Raw genomic sequence first — 15,161 nt, forward strand, 5'->3', positions numbered from 1 at the left:
AGTGGAAGAATGCATGAATTTTAATAAAGTTGTTTTTTTTCCCTTTGTGTCCCGAGCGGCGGCTGCACCGGAGGTTCGGGGCCGGAGGTTCGGGTCGGTAGCGGGACTTCTCCACAGCAGCGGCCCGGTTCAGGCTCCAGATGACGGACCGACCGGACGGCGGTGGCGGCCTGCAGCGGACACCGAGCCGCGGCACCGGACCGACGGTGGTAAGACACACCGAGCACCGATCGGCCTGTGTGTGTGTGTGTGTGTGTGTGTGTGTGTGTGTGTGTGTGTGTGTGTGTGTGTGTGTGTGTGTGTGTGTGTGTGTGTGTGTGTGTGTGTGGTTACCAACACCAGGGGCTGTTTTTGTATTACTGATGAATTACTACCAATAATCACGTGTTGATTGAATTATCATCAGCTGTAATGATGATGTCACTGTTAGAAGCGCTGACGTCATGGAGAGCTAAAGCTGATGAAGATAATGATGGATGAATCAGGCCACAATCTTCATCCTCAAAAATAAATCAATAAATAATAAAATCATTATTTTCAGTGTGAGATTAAAATCACCCAATCGATGAATAGTAATATTGATCAAATGCTGAATGTGAACTGCTGATGATGGCTTATTGATTATCACACAGATTGATTATAATTTTACTGCTGAATAAATTAGTAATTAATAAATATTATAATCAACATTATTAAATTGTTTTGTCGATTGTCTTCCTGCTCATCTTAAATAAAACATTTTCATATACATTAACCCCTCATTACTCACGGTTAATGTGTTCCAGGAACCACCCGCAAAGATGAAATTCCAAATGTAGCGACAAACTATTTAATTTTAGTATTTATGGTAATTTAAACGTTTCTGCCCCCCCCCCCAATACTGATATTTAACCACCTTCTATCTGTATTACCTTTAAAACTCTCTGATAGACTGTTTAAAACGCTTTTTTGTGTCTCAGGGAAGTGCGCTGCTTTCTGATACTCACGGAACGTAGCGTACTTCCGGATACCGTCAGCCAATAGAATGCATGTACGGTATCACGTGACTATGTAGTAAAAATCAGCCATGTAGTGACGCGGCGCGTGTTGATGCGTGAATGCACGATGCATTACTGTACACACAACTGAGTGGAAATTAAAAAAGACATAAACGTTATAAAATATGTGGGAAAAACAGGAATAAAGTTTACAAATAAAACAGAAACAACAAACAAATAACAAACAATCAAAAGTCAAATAACAGATGTTGATGCAGTGTGTCAGTCTGACCAGCAGGCGGCAGTGCAGGCTACATTCTGCTGATGCTGCTGAAAATTCAGATCAAAGTTCAGGAAGTTAATCAGGTGATGGCTTTCAACCAATCAGGACTGTTCATTTCAAAGGGTGACACCTGACTCCTCCCTCCTGCAGGTGGTGAAGGTGGAATCAGGCGAGTTTGGGGCGTCGGTCTTGACTCCAGCTCAGACCACTGAGCTTCACTTCCTGCGTTCTCAAGTTGTTGAGCTGCAGAGGGAGAAGGCGGAGTTAGCGGCGGAGAACCAGCGTCTGAAGAACATGCTGGTCCAGGGTGAGTCCGGATCCGGGTTCTGGTCTGTCCACACGCAACAGACCACGGACCAATCATCTTCAGGCAGGACGTCTCGTCTGTTGCCGCTGATTGGTTCATTTGATTACTCAAATAAAAAAATCTGATATAATACAAACTCGTTTGAAATAATCTGGTTTTCTATAATACGGTTCAAACAAGTCTGGTTTAATTTAACCAGATTTCAACTCCACTTTGATCTAATCAGGTTCTGGTCTGAACTGGTTTGATCTGAGATATTCTGTTTTAATCCAGTTTCAGTTAAACTGATATGGATTAATTCGACTCTGTTTATACTACATTTCCCAGAGATCCCTGGGCTCCTGTCCACCATGTGGCAGACGCTGGGCCAGCCCAACAGTCACCCCTCGGTCTCCACCACAAGTTCCGTTCCGTATTCGCACCACCAGAACCCGACCAATCCGGGCGCAGAGTTCCGTCACCATGGCTACTGCCAGCCGTTGCAGGAGGACCTGAGTGGGGACATGTTGGACTCCTGGGGGCCGCTGGGCTCCGAGGATGAGGAGCTGTCAGGGGGGGCGGACCTGGGCCTGGGGAGCCACATGGGGGAGGAGGCGCCGCTCTGCAGCCAGACCGACATGGAGGAGCTGAGGAGGAGCTGCTCCGAGAGCCAGTGCACCGCCGGACACGTGAACGGACACGTGAGAACGGCCCGATCCGGTTTACCCTCATTACGGTTCACACTGAAACTGGTTTCATCGTAGCTGGTTTATACTGAATCTGGTTTGTTTACAACAGGTTTATACGTAAACCGGTTTACACATAAACCAGTTTACTCATCAAGTGGTTTACACATGAACCGGTTCATACATCAACCAGTTTACACATGAACCGGTTTACAGAGAAGCAAGTTTACACATTTACTGGTTTACTTGTGAACCCCTTTGCACATAAACCGGTTTACTCGTAAACAGGTTTATACGTAAACCGGTTTCCACATAAACTGGTTTACTCTGGTCTCGTTTGGTTTAAACTGTTCACACCTGCTTCACACTGGAACCAGTTTCCTCTCATCCCTGCTGTGTTTCCCGCTCCAGATGACTCAGGTGGAGGTGTACCCGGGTTCCGGTGTTCTCTGTGAGGTCCGCTCCTGGCAGGCAGCCAATCAGGCGCAGTCTCCCACGGCGATGGCACGGACGCTGCTGATGGGTGTGTTTGACATGAACACCCTGATGAACAGCAACCTGCGAGGTGGGCGGAGCCGCAGGCCCGCCTTCCAACCACAGCGCAGCGCTTTGGACCCACACAAGATCAACGCCATCTTCAGTAGGTCCAGTGTGACATCACATCAGTGTGACATCACATCAGTGTGACATCACATCACTGACATCACATCAGTGTGACATCACATCACTGTGACATCACATCAGTGTGACATCACACGCTCTTCATTACTGCTCCTCTTCCTCTCTCCTCAGACGCCATCTTGGCTCGGTTTCCTCTCGCCAAGAAGGGCGTCATCGGCTCCGGCATTAACTCCAAACTGTCAGAGATCCGCTTCCGCTCCAGGAAAGTCAATCGAGATCCACGATTCCTCTGAAGGACAGGAAGTCAACACCCGCTGGACAAACCGACCAATGAGAACACAGCAGTCCATCCAGAGCTGCTGGACCAATCAGCTGTCAGGAAGGATGGCACTTCAATTCAAGCCTTCTTCAGTTTCAAGACAGAACCGCTGATGTCGCCCGTCAGCGTCTCAATCGCCACGGGGACCAGACTGGCTGTCGTTGTGTTGCTATAGCAACCAAGTAAGCTAAAGCAAAACAAAGAGACCAAATAAACAACCAAGAGACAAAAAATGACAACAAATGGACAGAAAAAGACAACAAGGAGACTGAAAACAACAACAAAACAACAACAAAACAGACAGAAAATGAAAACAGAGACAGAAAATATCAACAAAGAAACAAAACAACCACAGGGACAAAAAAACAACAATGACAGGAAATAATAACGATAGGAAACAACAACAAAGAGACGGGAAAACAGCAACAAAGAAACAACAAACAATAAATAACAAAAATGGGAAAATATCATTGATATTAAAAGCAAAGAGATAAGATAGAAGAAAGAGGCACAAAACAACATCAAAGAGACAGGAAACAACAACCTTCACTAGATAGGAAACAACAACATGAAAGACACAAAACAATAACAACAAAGAGGCACAAAACAACATCAAATAAACAGGAAACAATAACATTAAAAGAGACAGGAAATAACAGTGACAACAAAGACACAGGACACAAGATCAAAGACACAGGACACAAGATCAAAGACACAGGACACAAGATCAAAGACACAGGACACAAGATCAAAGACACAGGACACAAGATCAAAGACACAGGACACAAGATCAAAGACACAGGACACAAGATCAAAGACACAGGACACAAGATCAAAGACACAGGACACAACAGGAAACAAAAGAACAGACAGGAAACACCTTCACAGAGAAGCTGCTCACTTGTGGTTTTTTGTGTCCACAGCTGGACGGCGTCCAGCTTTCAGTCTTTGTTTTGAAGGTGCTTTTGTTTATTTAGGACATTTTGTTTGTTATTGACATTTTGTGACATCATGTTCGACTCTTTTCCATATAGTTGATACTTTATGACATCATCGCGCCACACGTTCTCGTCTAATAAAAGTCATGTGTGGACATGAGTCTGTCAGCCTCCTTCTTGGTCCCACGCCTCCTCCTGCGATGACATCACACAATGACATCATTGTATCAGTAAACGCCGCATTTGTGTGTGAGCCTCCATTCAGAGCCGCCATTTGAATATGAATCAGCCGTCGCCGGGCGAAAAACACCCGACACAAAGACATTTGTCTTGACATTCTGCCTCACCTCCCCTCTCCCCCCTCTCTGCCCCCCACCCAACCCCATCCAACCCCACCCCCTCCGCGCCGCCTGGACTTCCTGAAACAAGGGCTTCTCCGTGATGAAGACAATCTGCTATTCTTCACTTCTGAAAGACGCTCAGAGGACTCGGAGAGACTGCCAAGAACAGAGACAAAGACTGCAAGCGGGGGAGGAAGAGGGAGGAGGAGGGAGGAGGAGTGAAAAGGGGGGGGTCAGACCTCTGTTTTGAGAAAACATGGAGTTCTGGACTCGACCCACAGCGGAGGAAGAACTCTTTAAAGGTTGGAGAAGAAAGTTTAAACCAGAGGAGAACATTTGGGTCGGGGCCTCGAACTCATCTGGGAACAGAGGAGGAGGAGGAGGAGGAGGAGGAGGAGGAGGAGGCTCTTCTTCACAGGACAGGACATGAACTATTCCTTTAATGAAATCTCCTTCAGAATAAAAGCGTCTGTTTCTGGTTGATTTGTGGAGCCTGTGCTGCTTCATTTGTCCAGACCTGGACCAGAACCAGGAAGGACCTTTCCCAGGACCTCCTCAATCCATCACACCAGAGGGAAAACAGCACCCGCGGGGATGAAGCACAGAACCTGAAGATGAGGACGAGGAGGAAGATGAGGACGAGGAGGAAGATGAGGATGGAGGAAAAGGGCTGAAGAAGAAGAGAAGGCAGGAGAGGAAGTTGTTTATTCTTCCTCTCCTTTCTTTCATCCTGTGTGGCTCTGAGGAGGAAGAGGAGGATGAAGATGAAGAGGAGGAGGAGGAGGATGAAGGTCGTTACCATATGAAAGAGAACTTAAGACCATTAAACCCATTCAAGCCAAACGAGACATTCAAACTCAGAAGCTTTATTGACACCAACGGCTCCTGATGGGAACTCCATACCAGACGGCCACGCCCCCTTGGGTCACACCTCCAGACTCATCAACAAGTGTGATCAGCGTCCAATCAGAATCCAATACCTCCGGAGTCAACGACCTCCAAACGCCTCACTGACCATCGGCTGCTTCGATCTGATTGGACAATCAGTCAGTTCAAATATGATCCAATCAGCTGATCAGAGAGAAAATCTAAGTGGAGCTGTGTGTGTGTGTGTGTGTGTGTGTGTGTGTGTGTGTGTGTGTGTGTGTGTGTGTGTGTGTGTGTGTGTGTGTGTGTGTGTGTGTGTCAGAGCAGAAGAAGTGCTCTGACTCACACAGGAAATCAAATGATAATTTCAAAATAAAATGTCAAACACTAGTGTAGACGATGAGGAATAAACGACTGAAAGAACTGATCTACTGATCAGTCTGCAGATCAATATGAATGATTATTTGATATGATGTGACACCATCATCTGTAAGGATTATGGGATAGCTAGGGAGATGTGACCAGATGGCTTCCCCATGCTTTTATTGTGTAAGGTGCAGCAGGAAGTTGTGTGCTTCCTGTTGAGCTTGACGGACTTCTGGTCTCTGTCAGTCTGAGTGTGGAGGAGCTGCTGGACGCCACAGGCAGACCCGGACCGGTTCTCCTCAGATCTGGACTGGTTCTCTTCGGATCTGGACCCGTTCTCCTCGGAATCTGGAACAGTTCTCCTAGGATCTGGACCGGTTCTTTGATCTGGACCAGTCCACTAACTGGAGGACAGTTTCTAAGTTGTGGGATTGCAACGGAGGAGACGGAAGCAGTTCTGGGAGCTGCTCCAGGACCAGGTCTGGATTCATGTCCTGGACCTAGACTCAGAAGGTCCTTCGTGATCCAGATCTTAGACTGGGACGGAGCTGGACCATGGTGGGGGACATGGAGGGGAAGGACAGAAGACCTGGTCCAGATTATCTGATGCAGCTCATGAACGACAAGAAGGTGATGAACAATCTGCCCAACTTCAGCGGAGTCTTCCAGCACCTGGACCGCCTGCTGGAGGAGGGTGAGACCCCGACCCTGACCCTGACCCTGATCTTGACCCTGACTGACCCTGTACCTGTTGATTCTGTAGGATTATATTCTGGTCAAGTATCCAAATACTTGAGCAGAAGTACTGCAGTGCAGTAATCTGGTAAACCTGTAGGTGAACCTCAGTAGTTTTGTCGGTGAAATGTCCTTCAGGTGATTCAAATACTGCAGCAGAAATACTTCATTAACTGCAGTTCTGTTACAACATTAAGGTTTTACTGTGACACTAAATGTGTTCAACCAGCAGCAGAAGGATCAACTAGTGGAAGAATCAGTCCACCTTAACAGGCCAACAATCTACCCTAACACAGATAGTCCACCTTAAACAATAGACTGCCAACTTCAAAAAACAGACAGTCTACCTTAACAGGCTAACAGTCCACCTTAAAACAGATTGTCCACCTTAAACAAGTCTACCAGGTAGACTGTCTACCTGACCCTATACCTGGTAGACTGTAGACTCTACCTTAACAGGCTAACAGTCCACCTTAAGACAGACAGTTGACAATGAACAACAGACAGTCCACCTTAACAGTCTTGCAGTTCACCAACAATCTACCTTAACACAGGTATTCTTTAATTCATTCATTTTCTTGCAGGGGTCACAGGGGTCGCTGGGGTCGCTGGGGTCCATCCCAGTGGACTTACAGCACTAGGCAGGGAGACGCTCTGGACATGTTGTTAGCACGTCACGGATAGTCCATCTTAAACAACAGACAGTCCACCTTAAACAATGCACTGCCGACCTCAAACAAGACAGTCCACCTTAACAGTCCACCTTAGGAGAGATAGTTCACTTGAACAAACACTTGGTCCACCTTAAACAACATACAGTCCACCTTAACAAGCAAACAGACAGACATGTGTGACATCATTGTCATCACGTCGCTTCAGGTGAGCTGGTGGTTTGTGTGACCTTTGCGGTTTCCCAGCAGCACCTGAACGCACCGCCGGTCCATTCCTCGTTTAATTCCGTCCGTGTCTCTCATTCCACTAAGTGCAGCGATTCATCATCGGATTGGTTGAAGTCATTCATTCAGAGGCCAGTGTGTGTGTGTGTGTGTGTGTGTGTGTGTGTGTGTGTGTGTGTGTGTGTGTGTGTGTGTGTAAGCAAAATCAATTTAGCCATAATTCCCTTTGGCTGGCGTCCTGCTGTAACAGTCTGAGTGTCTCAGACAGGCAGTAAAAGCATCAGACGTGTGTGTGTGTGTGTGTGTGTGTGTGTGTGTGTGTGTGTGTGTGTGTGTGTGTGTGTGTGTGTGTGATGACATTCAGACCCTGAAGCAGCTTCTTAATCTATATTCTCTCCGTAACGCGTCAGAGGATAGAACAGAACACAGTGAAGCTCACATGACGGACGTGCCGATGTGGGCGGTTCTTAAGGTGCAGCCCGTCAAATCAGCAGCAGCGCCACCTCCTGTCCAGGTGGAGGTGACGTCGTGGCGTTAACCCCTTCCCGTGTCTTCCTGTGTCGCTCCAGAGATCTACCGGGTGCGGCGGGACCTGTACACCCCCACCCTGAAGGGGGCGGAGCGGAGCGGCGAGCTGCCGGACGCCGTCGGGCCGAACGTCCAGCTGCAGGAGAAGCTATTCGTCCCCACGAAGGAGCACCCCGATGTCAGTGTTCGTGTGTCTGAATCCTATCTAAGCACCGCCCACTTTTGGACGTGACCTTTCCTTTCACCTGGTTGCTATGGTAATCGCACCTGTCGCTTAATTTCAGTTTAACTTTGTGGGGAGGATTCTGGGTCCGCGTGGCCTGACGGCCAAGCAGCTGGAGGCGGAGACAGGATGTAAGATCATGGTGAGAGGGCGTGGCTCCATGAGAGACAGGAAGAAGGTAACGTCCACAGAGAAACACGGTCCTGCTCCCCGTCTTGCTACCTGTCTGACAACCCGTCTCTCTCCACCCGTCCAGGAGGACCAGAACCGGGGGCGCCCCAACTGGGAGCACCTGAACGAGGAGCTCCACGTCCTCCTGACGGTGGACGACGCCCAGAACCGAGCTGAGATCAAGCTGCGGCGCGCCGTGGAAGAGGTGACCCGGCTGCTGGTGCCGGCGGTGAGTCAGCTGACCTCAGCACAGCTGTAGAGAGGGACTTAAGGCCTCAGGTGCGCCCATGTGACCAGATCACCTGTGGTGGAGGCGGAGCTAAGGCCTCAGGTGCGCCCATGTGACCAGATCACCTGTGGTGGAGGCGGAGCTAAGGCCTCAGGTGCGCCCATGTGACCAGATCACCTGTGGTGGAGGCGGAGCTAAGGCCTCAGGTGCGCCCATGTGACCAGATCACCTGTGGTGGAGGCGGAGCTAAGGCCTCAGGTGCGCCCATGTGACCAGATCACCTGTGGTGGAGGCGGAGCTAAGGCCTCAGGTGCGCCCATGTGACCAGATCACCTGTGGTGGAGGCGGAGCTAAGGCCTCAGGTGCGCCCATGTGACCAGATCACCTGTGGTGGAGGCGGAGCTAAGGCCTCAGGTGCGCCCATGTGACCAGATCACCTGTGGTGGAGGCGGAGCTAAGGCCTCAGGTGCGCCCATGTGACCAGATCACCTGTGGTGGAGGCGGAGCTAAGGCCTCAGGTGCGCCCATGTGACCAGATCACCTGTGGTGGAGGCGGAGCTAAGGCCTCAGGTGCGCCCATGTGACCAGATCACCTGTGGTGGAGGCGGAGCTAAGGCCTCAGGTGCGCCCATGTGACCAGATCACCTGTGGTGGAGGCGGAGCTAAGGCCTCAGGTGCACCCATGTGACCAGATCACCTGTGGTGGAGGCGGAGCTAAGGCCTCAGGTGCACCCATGTGACCAGATCACCTGTGGTGGAGGCGGAGCTAAGGCCTCAGGTGCACCCATGTGACCAGATCACCTGTGGTGGAGGCGGAGCTAAGGCCTCAGGTGCACCCATGTGACCAGATCACCTGTGGTGGAGGCGGAGCTAAGGCCTCAGGTGCACCCATGTGACCAGATCACCTGTGGTGGAGGCGGAGCTAAGGCCTCAGGTGCACCCATGTGACCAGATCACCTGTGGTGGAGGCGGAGCTAAGGCCTCAGGTGCACCCATGTGACCAGATCACCTGTGGTGGAGGCGGAGCTAAGGCCTCAGGTGCACCCATGTGACCAGATCACCTGTGGTGGAGGCGGAGCTAAGGCCTCAGGTGCACCCATGTGACCAGATCACCTGTGGTGGAGGCGGAGCTAAGGCCTCAGGTGCACCCATGTGACCAGATCACCTGTGGTGGAGGCGGAGCTAAGGCCTCAGGTGCACCCATGTGACCAGATCACCTGTGGTGGAGGCGGAGCTAAGGCCTCAGGTGCACCCATGTGACCAGATCACCTGTGGTGGAGGCGGAGCTAAGGCCTCAGGTGCACCCATGTGACCCGACTGGTTCACCTGGACAGTCTCCCAGCAGGGACACCAAGCTAACGGTCGTCTGTGTGACTTCCTGTCTGTCAGACAGGAAGTCAGACAGACAGGAAGTTGTGCTCGTCTGCTGACGCTCACGTCCTTCACTCTCACTTCTTTGATTTCAGCCAATGAGAAAAAGGAGATTCTGCTGCTGGTTGGGAAAACAGGAAGTGAATGACTGAAGACCTACTGGGTCATGTGTTCAAACAGGAAGTTGGTCTTATGGGGGGGGTGTAATTCATAATTGAAGTATTTAGGTTTTTATGTTTCTCTTTACTACTTAACTAAAATACACTGAAATATCTGAAGTGAACAGAAGTGGTGCCTTAGTATTATTAGTACTACTAGTACTGGTAGTTTATAGCTCCGCCCACATCCCCGCCCACAGCAGCGTGTCTTGCAGATGGACGGCGAGGACAGCCTGAAGAAGATGCAGCTGATGGAGCTCGCCATCCTCAACGGGACGTACAGAGACGCCAGCATCAAATCAGGTGAGACCAGGCCGACCAATCACAGCCCAGCTCCGCCTCTGCCACGAACCAGCTTGACCAATCGTCTCTCGTCCTCCTCCTCAGTCTTTTCTCTAACAGGCTCATCTCAGACGTCTCGTTTCCTCGCAGGCCCCAGTCCTGTCGTGGCCCCGCCCATCGCTCTGCGTGCACCTGCGCCCACAGGCCCCGCCCTCATGCCTCTGATTCGTCAGATCCAGACGATCCTGCCCAGCGGGACGCCCCACCCGGCGGCTTTGATGTCGGCGTCGGGGCCCGAGTCGGGTTTGTTCTACGCGGCGCCGTACGACTACCAGTACGCCGTGGCGCCCGCCTCCATCCTGGAGTACCCCCTGGAGGCAGGGGGGGTTATGGGTAAGACCGCCCCCCCCTGCTCCTGTGACTGCTCCCCAACTCCTCACCATCACGGCCAGTGGAGCCCCGCCCCCACATTACTGCTGAGACACGCCTCCTAAAGATGCTCAAACACACTGACTGCCGGCGCAGGACGAGCGACGACATCATCAGCGGCGTTGTGATATAAAAGATCAATAATCAATGTGATCGACTGTCACTGGACGAAGTGAGCGCTCAGCATTCGTCCACCGGAGGGCGCTGCTGCTCCAACACGTTGTATTTGAACCGCCTCCTCGTGTCTTGATGCTAATGGGGGTTCACGTTGATGTTAGCTGCTAGCGCTAAATGCTGAGTCATCAGAGCTGCCGTTGGCTGTCGGGGGTGGATGGTGTTAGAAAACTAATAATTAATACGATTATTAAACGGTAGAAAATGTGGCATGAAAATGATCTGTAATTTTACTCCAAACACAAAAGCCTTTAAACCTGATCAGAAAATAGACGATATTTTAACGGAAGTTAACCCTTTGTTCAAATTAGTCAGAATGATGGAGGAGGGGTTCTGGTAAAAAAAAAGTTTTGATATTTACAGAAGATTAACAGAAAAATAAAAAAGTCCCCCATGACAGATTGAAACCTTTTAATATCTAGAAGAACTTTATTTTAAAAATGCCAGAAATGACTTGTAAAATTTTCCAGAATTTTTTCTCAAAAGTATTTGATTTTTTTAGTTTTATTTATTTTTGTCTTTTAAATTTCACAATTTTCTTTTTCTATTTGATTTATTTTTTCTGCTCCTCGCGGTGAAATCACCTCCAAACCTCTCAGGTTCCCCCCTTTGCTTTTGTGCCTTAGATACAACCGTTACACAAACGAGCAGGTTCAACTGACCAATCACTGCTCAGCTCCATCAGTAACAGGTATTGATTGCCGATTAAAAAAAAAAAATCAATGAAGGGATTGAAGACATCTCCACACATCAGACACGACCCTGGTGCGATAACATATCAATCCTCTTGTCCTCCTGACAAGGTGGGAAGTCAGCCCGCAGGTGACAGCACAGGTGCATGCTGGGGAAAAATCGTTTATTCTTTTAGCGGAAAGTTAAACGTTATTAAAACGTGAATGTTTGAAGAGTGAGATCACGTCCATCTGTGTGTACGGAGACAGTCAAGACTAGCCTAGCTTAGCACGATGGCTGGAGCAAACTGCTAGCCTCAAAAGAAATGGGATTTGATGCTAATGTCTGTCCACACAGTGTTTCTACACCCATAAGATAGGCTTACTGCTGTTCTATGTGCTAAGCTAGGCTAGCAGTTTTCTCCTGTTCCAAGACTGTGTGCTACGATAGGCTAAAGCATCCCCCTGCGTTGAGACTGTGTGCTACGCTAGGCTAACTGTTTCTTCCTGTTCTGAGCCTGAATGCTAAGCTACGCTGAAAGTGTCCAATGTTTTTTATCCATGCTCAGAAAGTGAAGCCATTGGAAAAGAAACGCAAGTTGTGATTGGTCGATGGTAATGACAGTTTGACACAGACTGATGTCATTAAACGAATCCAGGTGTTGTCCAGCAAGGAGACTCGTGATTGGTCAGACTTTTAAGGTCAAGACCCTCCCACACATCTGTCGGAGTCGTACGACAGCAGCGACATGATTGATCTGTGGTTGGACGTTATGATTGGATGTCGTCCGTCTGCAGCCGATTGCGTTCAGGTGTGATTGGAAATCCTAGCACTTGGTGTTATTTGGTAGTGGACAGGTAGAAGACAGGTGTGAGGTGATGTCGACAAATAAACAATAATGTTTTCAACACTATTGTTGTAAATTCTTCTAATAAAAACCATCATTATCATCGGTAAGGCGTTAGTTACAGGGCTATTGTCAAATACAGCTTTTAGGAGACATAAAGTACCACAAAATATGGGACTACAATATCAGACTGAAACCAGAAACATATAAATATTTAATTTGATGACTTTGGAGAGGTTGATACTGTTTTCAGGTCTGGAAGCCACAAATATTTTTTGTAACATTTATTTATAAAAACATTTGTTTTCTTTCATTTTGATGTTTTTAAAAAAAGATTTTCATGAAACACATTGTTCTGAAGTGCATTGGTCACAAAAGTATAAAGAAATGTTCTGAGAATTCCCCTTAAAGAAACATGGAAGTCTCTACGTACGCTGATGATGCGCTCCTTTATGTTTAAAGAGGAATTGAACTTCATCAAGTTCCTTGAAGAGAAAATTATTATTGAACAGAAACTTTTTTGTGCTTCAAAAAGGGAGAAAATTAGCCAACAAAATGTTTCCATTTGATGAAAAACCAGGAGAATTCAGTTCTTCAAAGACAACATAACTTGTGCATATTGATCTATAATTGATTACGTTTATTATTGATGAAAAAAATAAACATAAAGGAGTGCATCATCAGCGTACATAGAGGGTTTTATTCTGACAGACTGAAGCTTTGACAAATGATTGATAGCTGATCATGAAAACCGAAATATGAAAGAAGGGAACTCCCTTTATGTTTGAAGTCAGATTAAAATGATAAAACTATTGATAGAGTTGATATGAAGCTCAGAGTAAATTGACCCGCAGTTTAACAGACGCCACAACTCGAAAAAAGCCCCCATCAATGGAGCCCCGAGGGGACGAGTCACCATGACGACGGAGGAGACGCTCCGCAGAGCTTTACAGCCGTCGGAGTACAGATTGTAATTTATGAATAGAAAGACTTTGAGGACATTTCCAGGGGAAACAGAACAGCGTTCAGCTGCAGAGAAGAGCGACATGTCGGGGGGGGGGACCGCTGCTCAAGTCGATGCGTAAGTTTAAACGTAGTCCGTTAAAGTCACGGTAAAAATACGGAAGTAAACGGCTTCAAGAATAGTTTATTAATTCATTTTATTTAGGTGTGATCCAGTGGGGGGGGGGGGGCACATCAGCAGCTGAGAATGAAAATAAAAACATCGTTCACACAGGTCAGACTTCATCATCTCATTAGGATCCTCCTCATCCTCATTATGTTTGATATTAAATATTAAGTGGACGTTTGACTGTTCGGTTGTTTTATCCCAACATAACGCTCTTTTCAGTTCATAAATGAGCTCTCATCTATATCAGGTTCTGTTAAATAATGAAATACATTAAAACGTTTTATTGTTGTGTAAATGAAACAGTCAATCGACATATGAACGTTACAAAAACAGTTGAAGGATATTCACACCACTGCGTACACTGATATTATCTAAGAACTGAATTCAAGAGCTGACATTAGCTCGTTTCATAGTCATAGCCAGAACTGCTTTAGTTCATACAGCAGTGGCCGTGACATTGTACTGCTTATAACCGCTTTAAGGTATTCCAGGTTTTATTTTCTGTCTGTTTTAGTCACATGATACACACAGGAGTTAATAATCAATAAAAACAAAAATAAATTAACAAGGGATAGAGGAAAACAAAGGTGGGATAATATTTAATGTTACTGATTGTTCTCTTCCCATTGCTTCACATTCTGGTGGAACACGGAGTGACATTCATCCTCCACTGAAGTATTAACACATTCTCATCCCTTTTTAACAGGTCATGGGTGGACAGTAGCAGAAGGGTCCCAACTCCACAGACTATCACAGTGAAGTAGACCCTCAGTGACCACCAGGGGTTCATTCTGTGGAATGCATGTGTACCTGTGTGTCACAGGATTGTTCATGTGTTTGAAGTACGTCAAAATTACTTTGTATTATGGTTAATCTATGCAAGGCTCTATGCGATGTTCCCTCTGGTGTGATGTGGTGTGATGTCGCCCTCTGGTGGCAGCTGGGGTCTCTATAACGGACAGGAAACGGGCAGCGCGTCCTCTGCGATGCCCGTTTCCTGTTAAGGTAGGCTACAAACATTTGTCTTGTCTTGTATTGAGCTAAAACACGCTAATTTCACTCAAATCAAAGCACACGTTGAGTTTTATGAATGTTGTGGGCTTTTTTTACAGCTGGCATCACGTCGAAATGTCTACAGTTCTCTCTTCCGCCCTGACGGGACAAGTTGCAGGATTGAGCACGTTGTTGTAGGATAGTGACGGATCAGCCCGTTGAGATGTCCTGATGTCTCCGTCCTGATGTGTAGGAGCTGTGTCCCAGGAGCCACAGTCACCCCCAAACACCTGTGTTGTTGTTGATCAGCACAGTTGGCAATGAACCCTATCGACCTGAGAGAAGTTGTGCTGTCATCAGTCTCCTGAGTGGGCCAGATAGAGGGTTACATATGTTTAAATGTCCTCCTCATGTATTCCATCAATCTGCTGAAGACGTTTATAGAATTTACTTCCTAAAAAAGTACAGAAAATAGAAATGCTTTACTAGGACCTCCAGATTAGGACAGATGTGGACAGAGATACTGGAGCACAAGTCAGAGGTGGGTGATGGTCACAGGTGACTCATGTTAACTAGTAGAATGTTAAGTATTGTAACGATACAAAAACTACTTTGTATTTTTCAGAAATAAAGATGC

General features: G+C 47.6%; 2 protein-coding genes across 5 annotated transcripts; both read left to right on the plus strand.

Moving 5' to 3' along the window:
• Positions 1–5: 5 nt before the first annotated feature.
• LOC137604183 (uncharacterized) lies at positions 6–4,265 on the plus strand. Its single transcript, XM_068328143.1, has 5 exons — positions 6–209; positions 1,411–1,567; positions 1,895–2,247; positions 2,644–2,872; positions 3,025–4,265. Exons 1-5 carry the CDS (start codon positions 141–143, stop codon positions 3,144–3,146), a joined length of 930 nt encoding a protein of 309 aa, XP_068184244.1. The 5' UTR covers positions 6–140; the 3' UTR covers positions 3,147–4,265.
• A 1,363-nt stretch (positions 4,266–5,628) lies between these two features.
• On the plus strand, positions 5,629–15,161 carry LOC137603703 (protein quaking-B-like). 4 transcript variants are annotated; one of them, XM_068327412.1, is made up of 8 exons: positions 5,629–6,378; positions 7,885–8,021; positions 8,128–8,244; positions 8,323–8,466; positions 10,196–10,298; positions 10,428–13,480; positions 14,238–14,536; positions 14,644–15,161. In XM_068327412.1, exons 1-6 carry the CDS (start codon positions 6,240–6,242, stop codon positions 10,769–10,771), a joined length of 984 nt encoding a protein of 327 aa, XP_068183513.1. In that variant the 5' UTR covers positions 5,629–6,239; the 3' UTR covers positions 10,772–13,480; positions 14,238–14,536; positions 14,644–15,161. The 4 variants fall into 4 exon arrangements, with proteins under 4 accessions (XP_068183513.1, XP_068183511.1, XP_068183514.1 ...); XM_068327410.1 differs by having other exon boundaries at positions 5,632–6,378; positions 10,383–13,480; positions 14,644–15,160; XM_068327413.1 differs by having other exon boundaries at positions 5,634–6,378; positions 10,211–10,298; positions 14,644–15,160.

This window comes from Antennarius striatus, chromosome 11 (assembly GCF_040054535.1).
Source record: "Antennarius striatus isolate MH-2024 chromosome 11, ASM4005453v1, whole genome shotgun sequence".
In the NCBI taxonomy this organism is placed as follows: Eukaryota; Metazoa; Chordata; class Actinopteri; order Lophiiformes; family Antennariidae; genus Antennarius; species Antennarius striatus.

What these genes read in the sequence shown, in the direction of transcription:
- LOC137604183 (XM_068328143.1), top strand. Translation starts at nt 141, where the DNA reads ATGACGGACCGACCGGACGGCGGTGGCGGCCTGCAGCGGACACCGAGC. An exon ending in GCGGCACCGGACCGACGGTG is followed by an intron (nt 210 to 1,410) that starts GTAAGACACACC and finishes TCCCTCCTGCAG; the next exon opens with GTGGTGAAGGTGGAATCAGG. An exon ending in CAAGATCAACGCCATCTTCA is followed by an intron (nt 2,873 to 3,024) that starts GTAGGTCCAGTG and finishes CTCTCTCCTCAG; the next exon opens with ACGCCATCTTGGCTCGGTTT.
- LOC137603703 (XM_068327410.1), top strand. Translation starts at nt 6,240, where the DNA reads ATGGTGGGGGACATGGAGGGGAAGGACAGAAGACCTGGTCCAGATTAT. An exon ending in GGACCGCCTGCTGGAGGAGG is followed by an intron (nt 6,379 to 7,884) that starts GTGAGACCCCGA and finishes GTGTCGCTCCAG; the next exon opens with AGATCTACCGGGTGCGGCGG. An exon ending in AGACGCCAGCATCAAATCAG is followed by an intron (nt 10,299 to 10,382) that starts GTGAGACCAGGC and finishes CCTCCTCCTCAG; the next exon opens with TCTTTTCTCTAACAGGCTCA.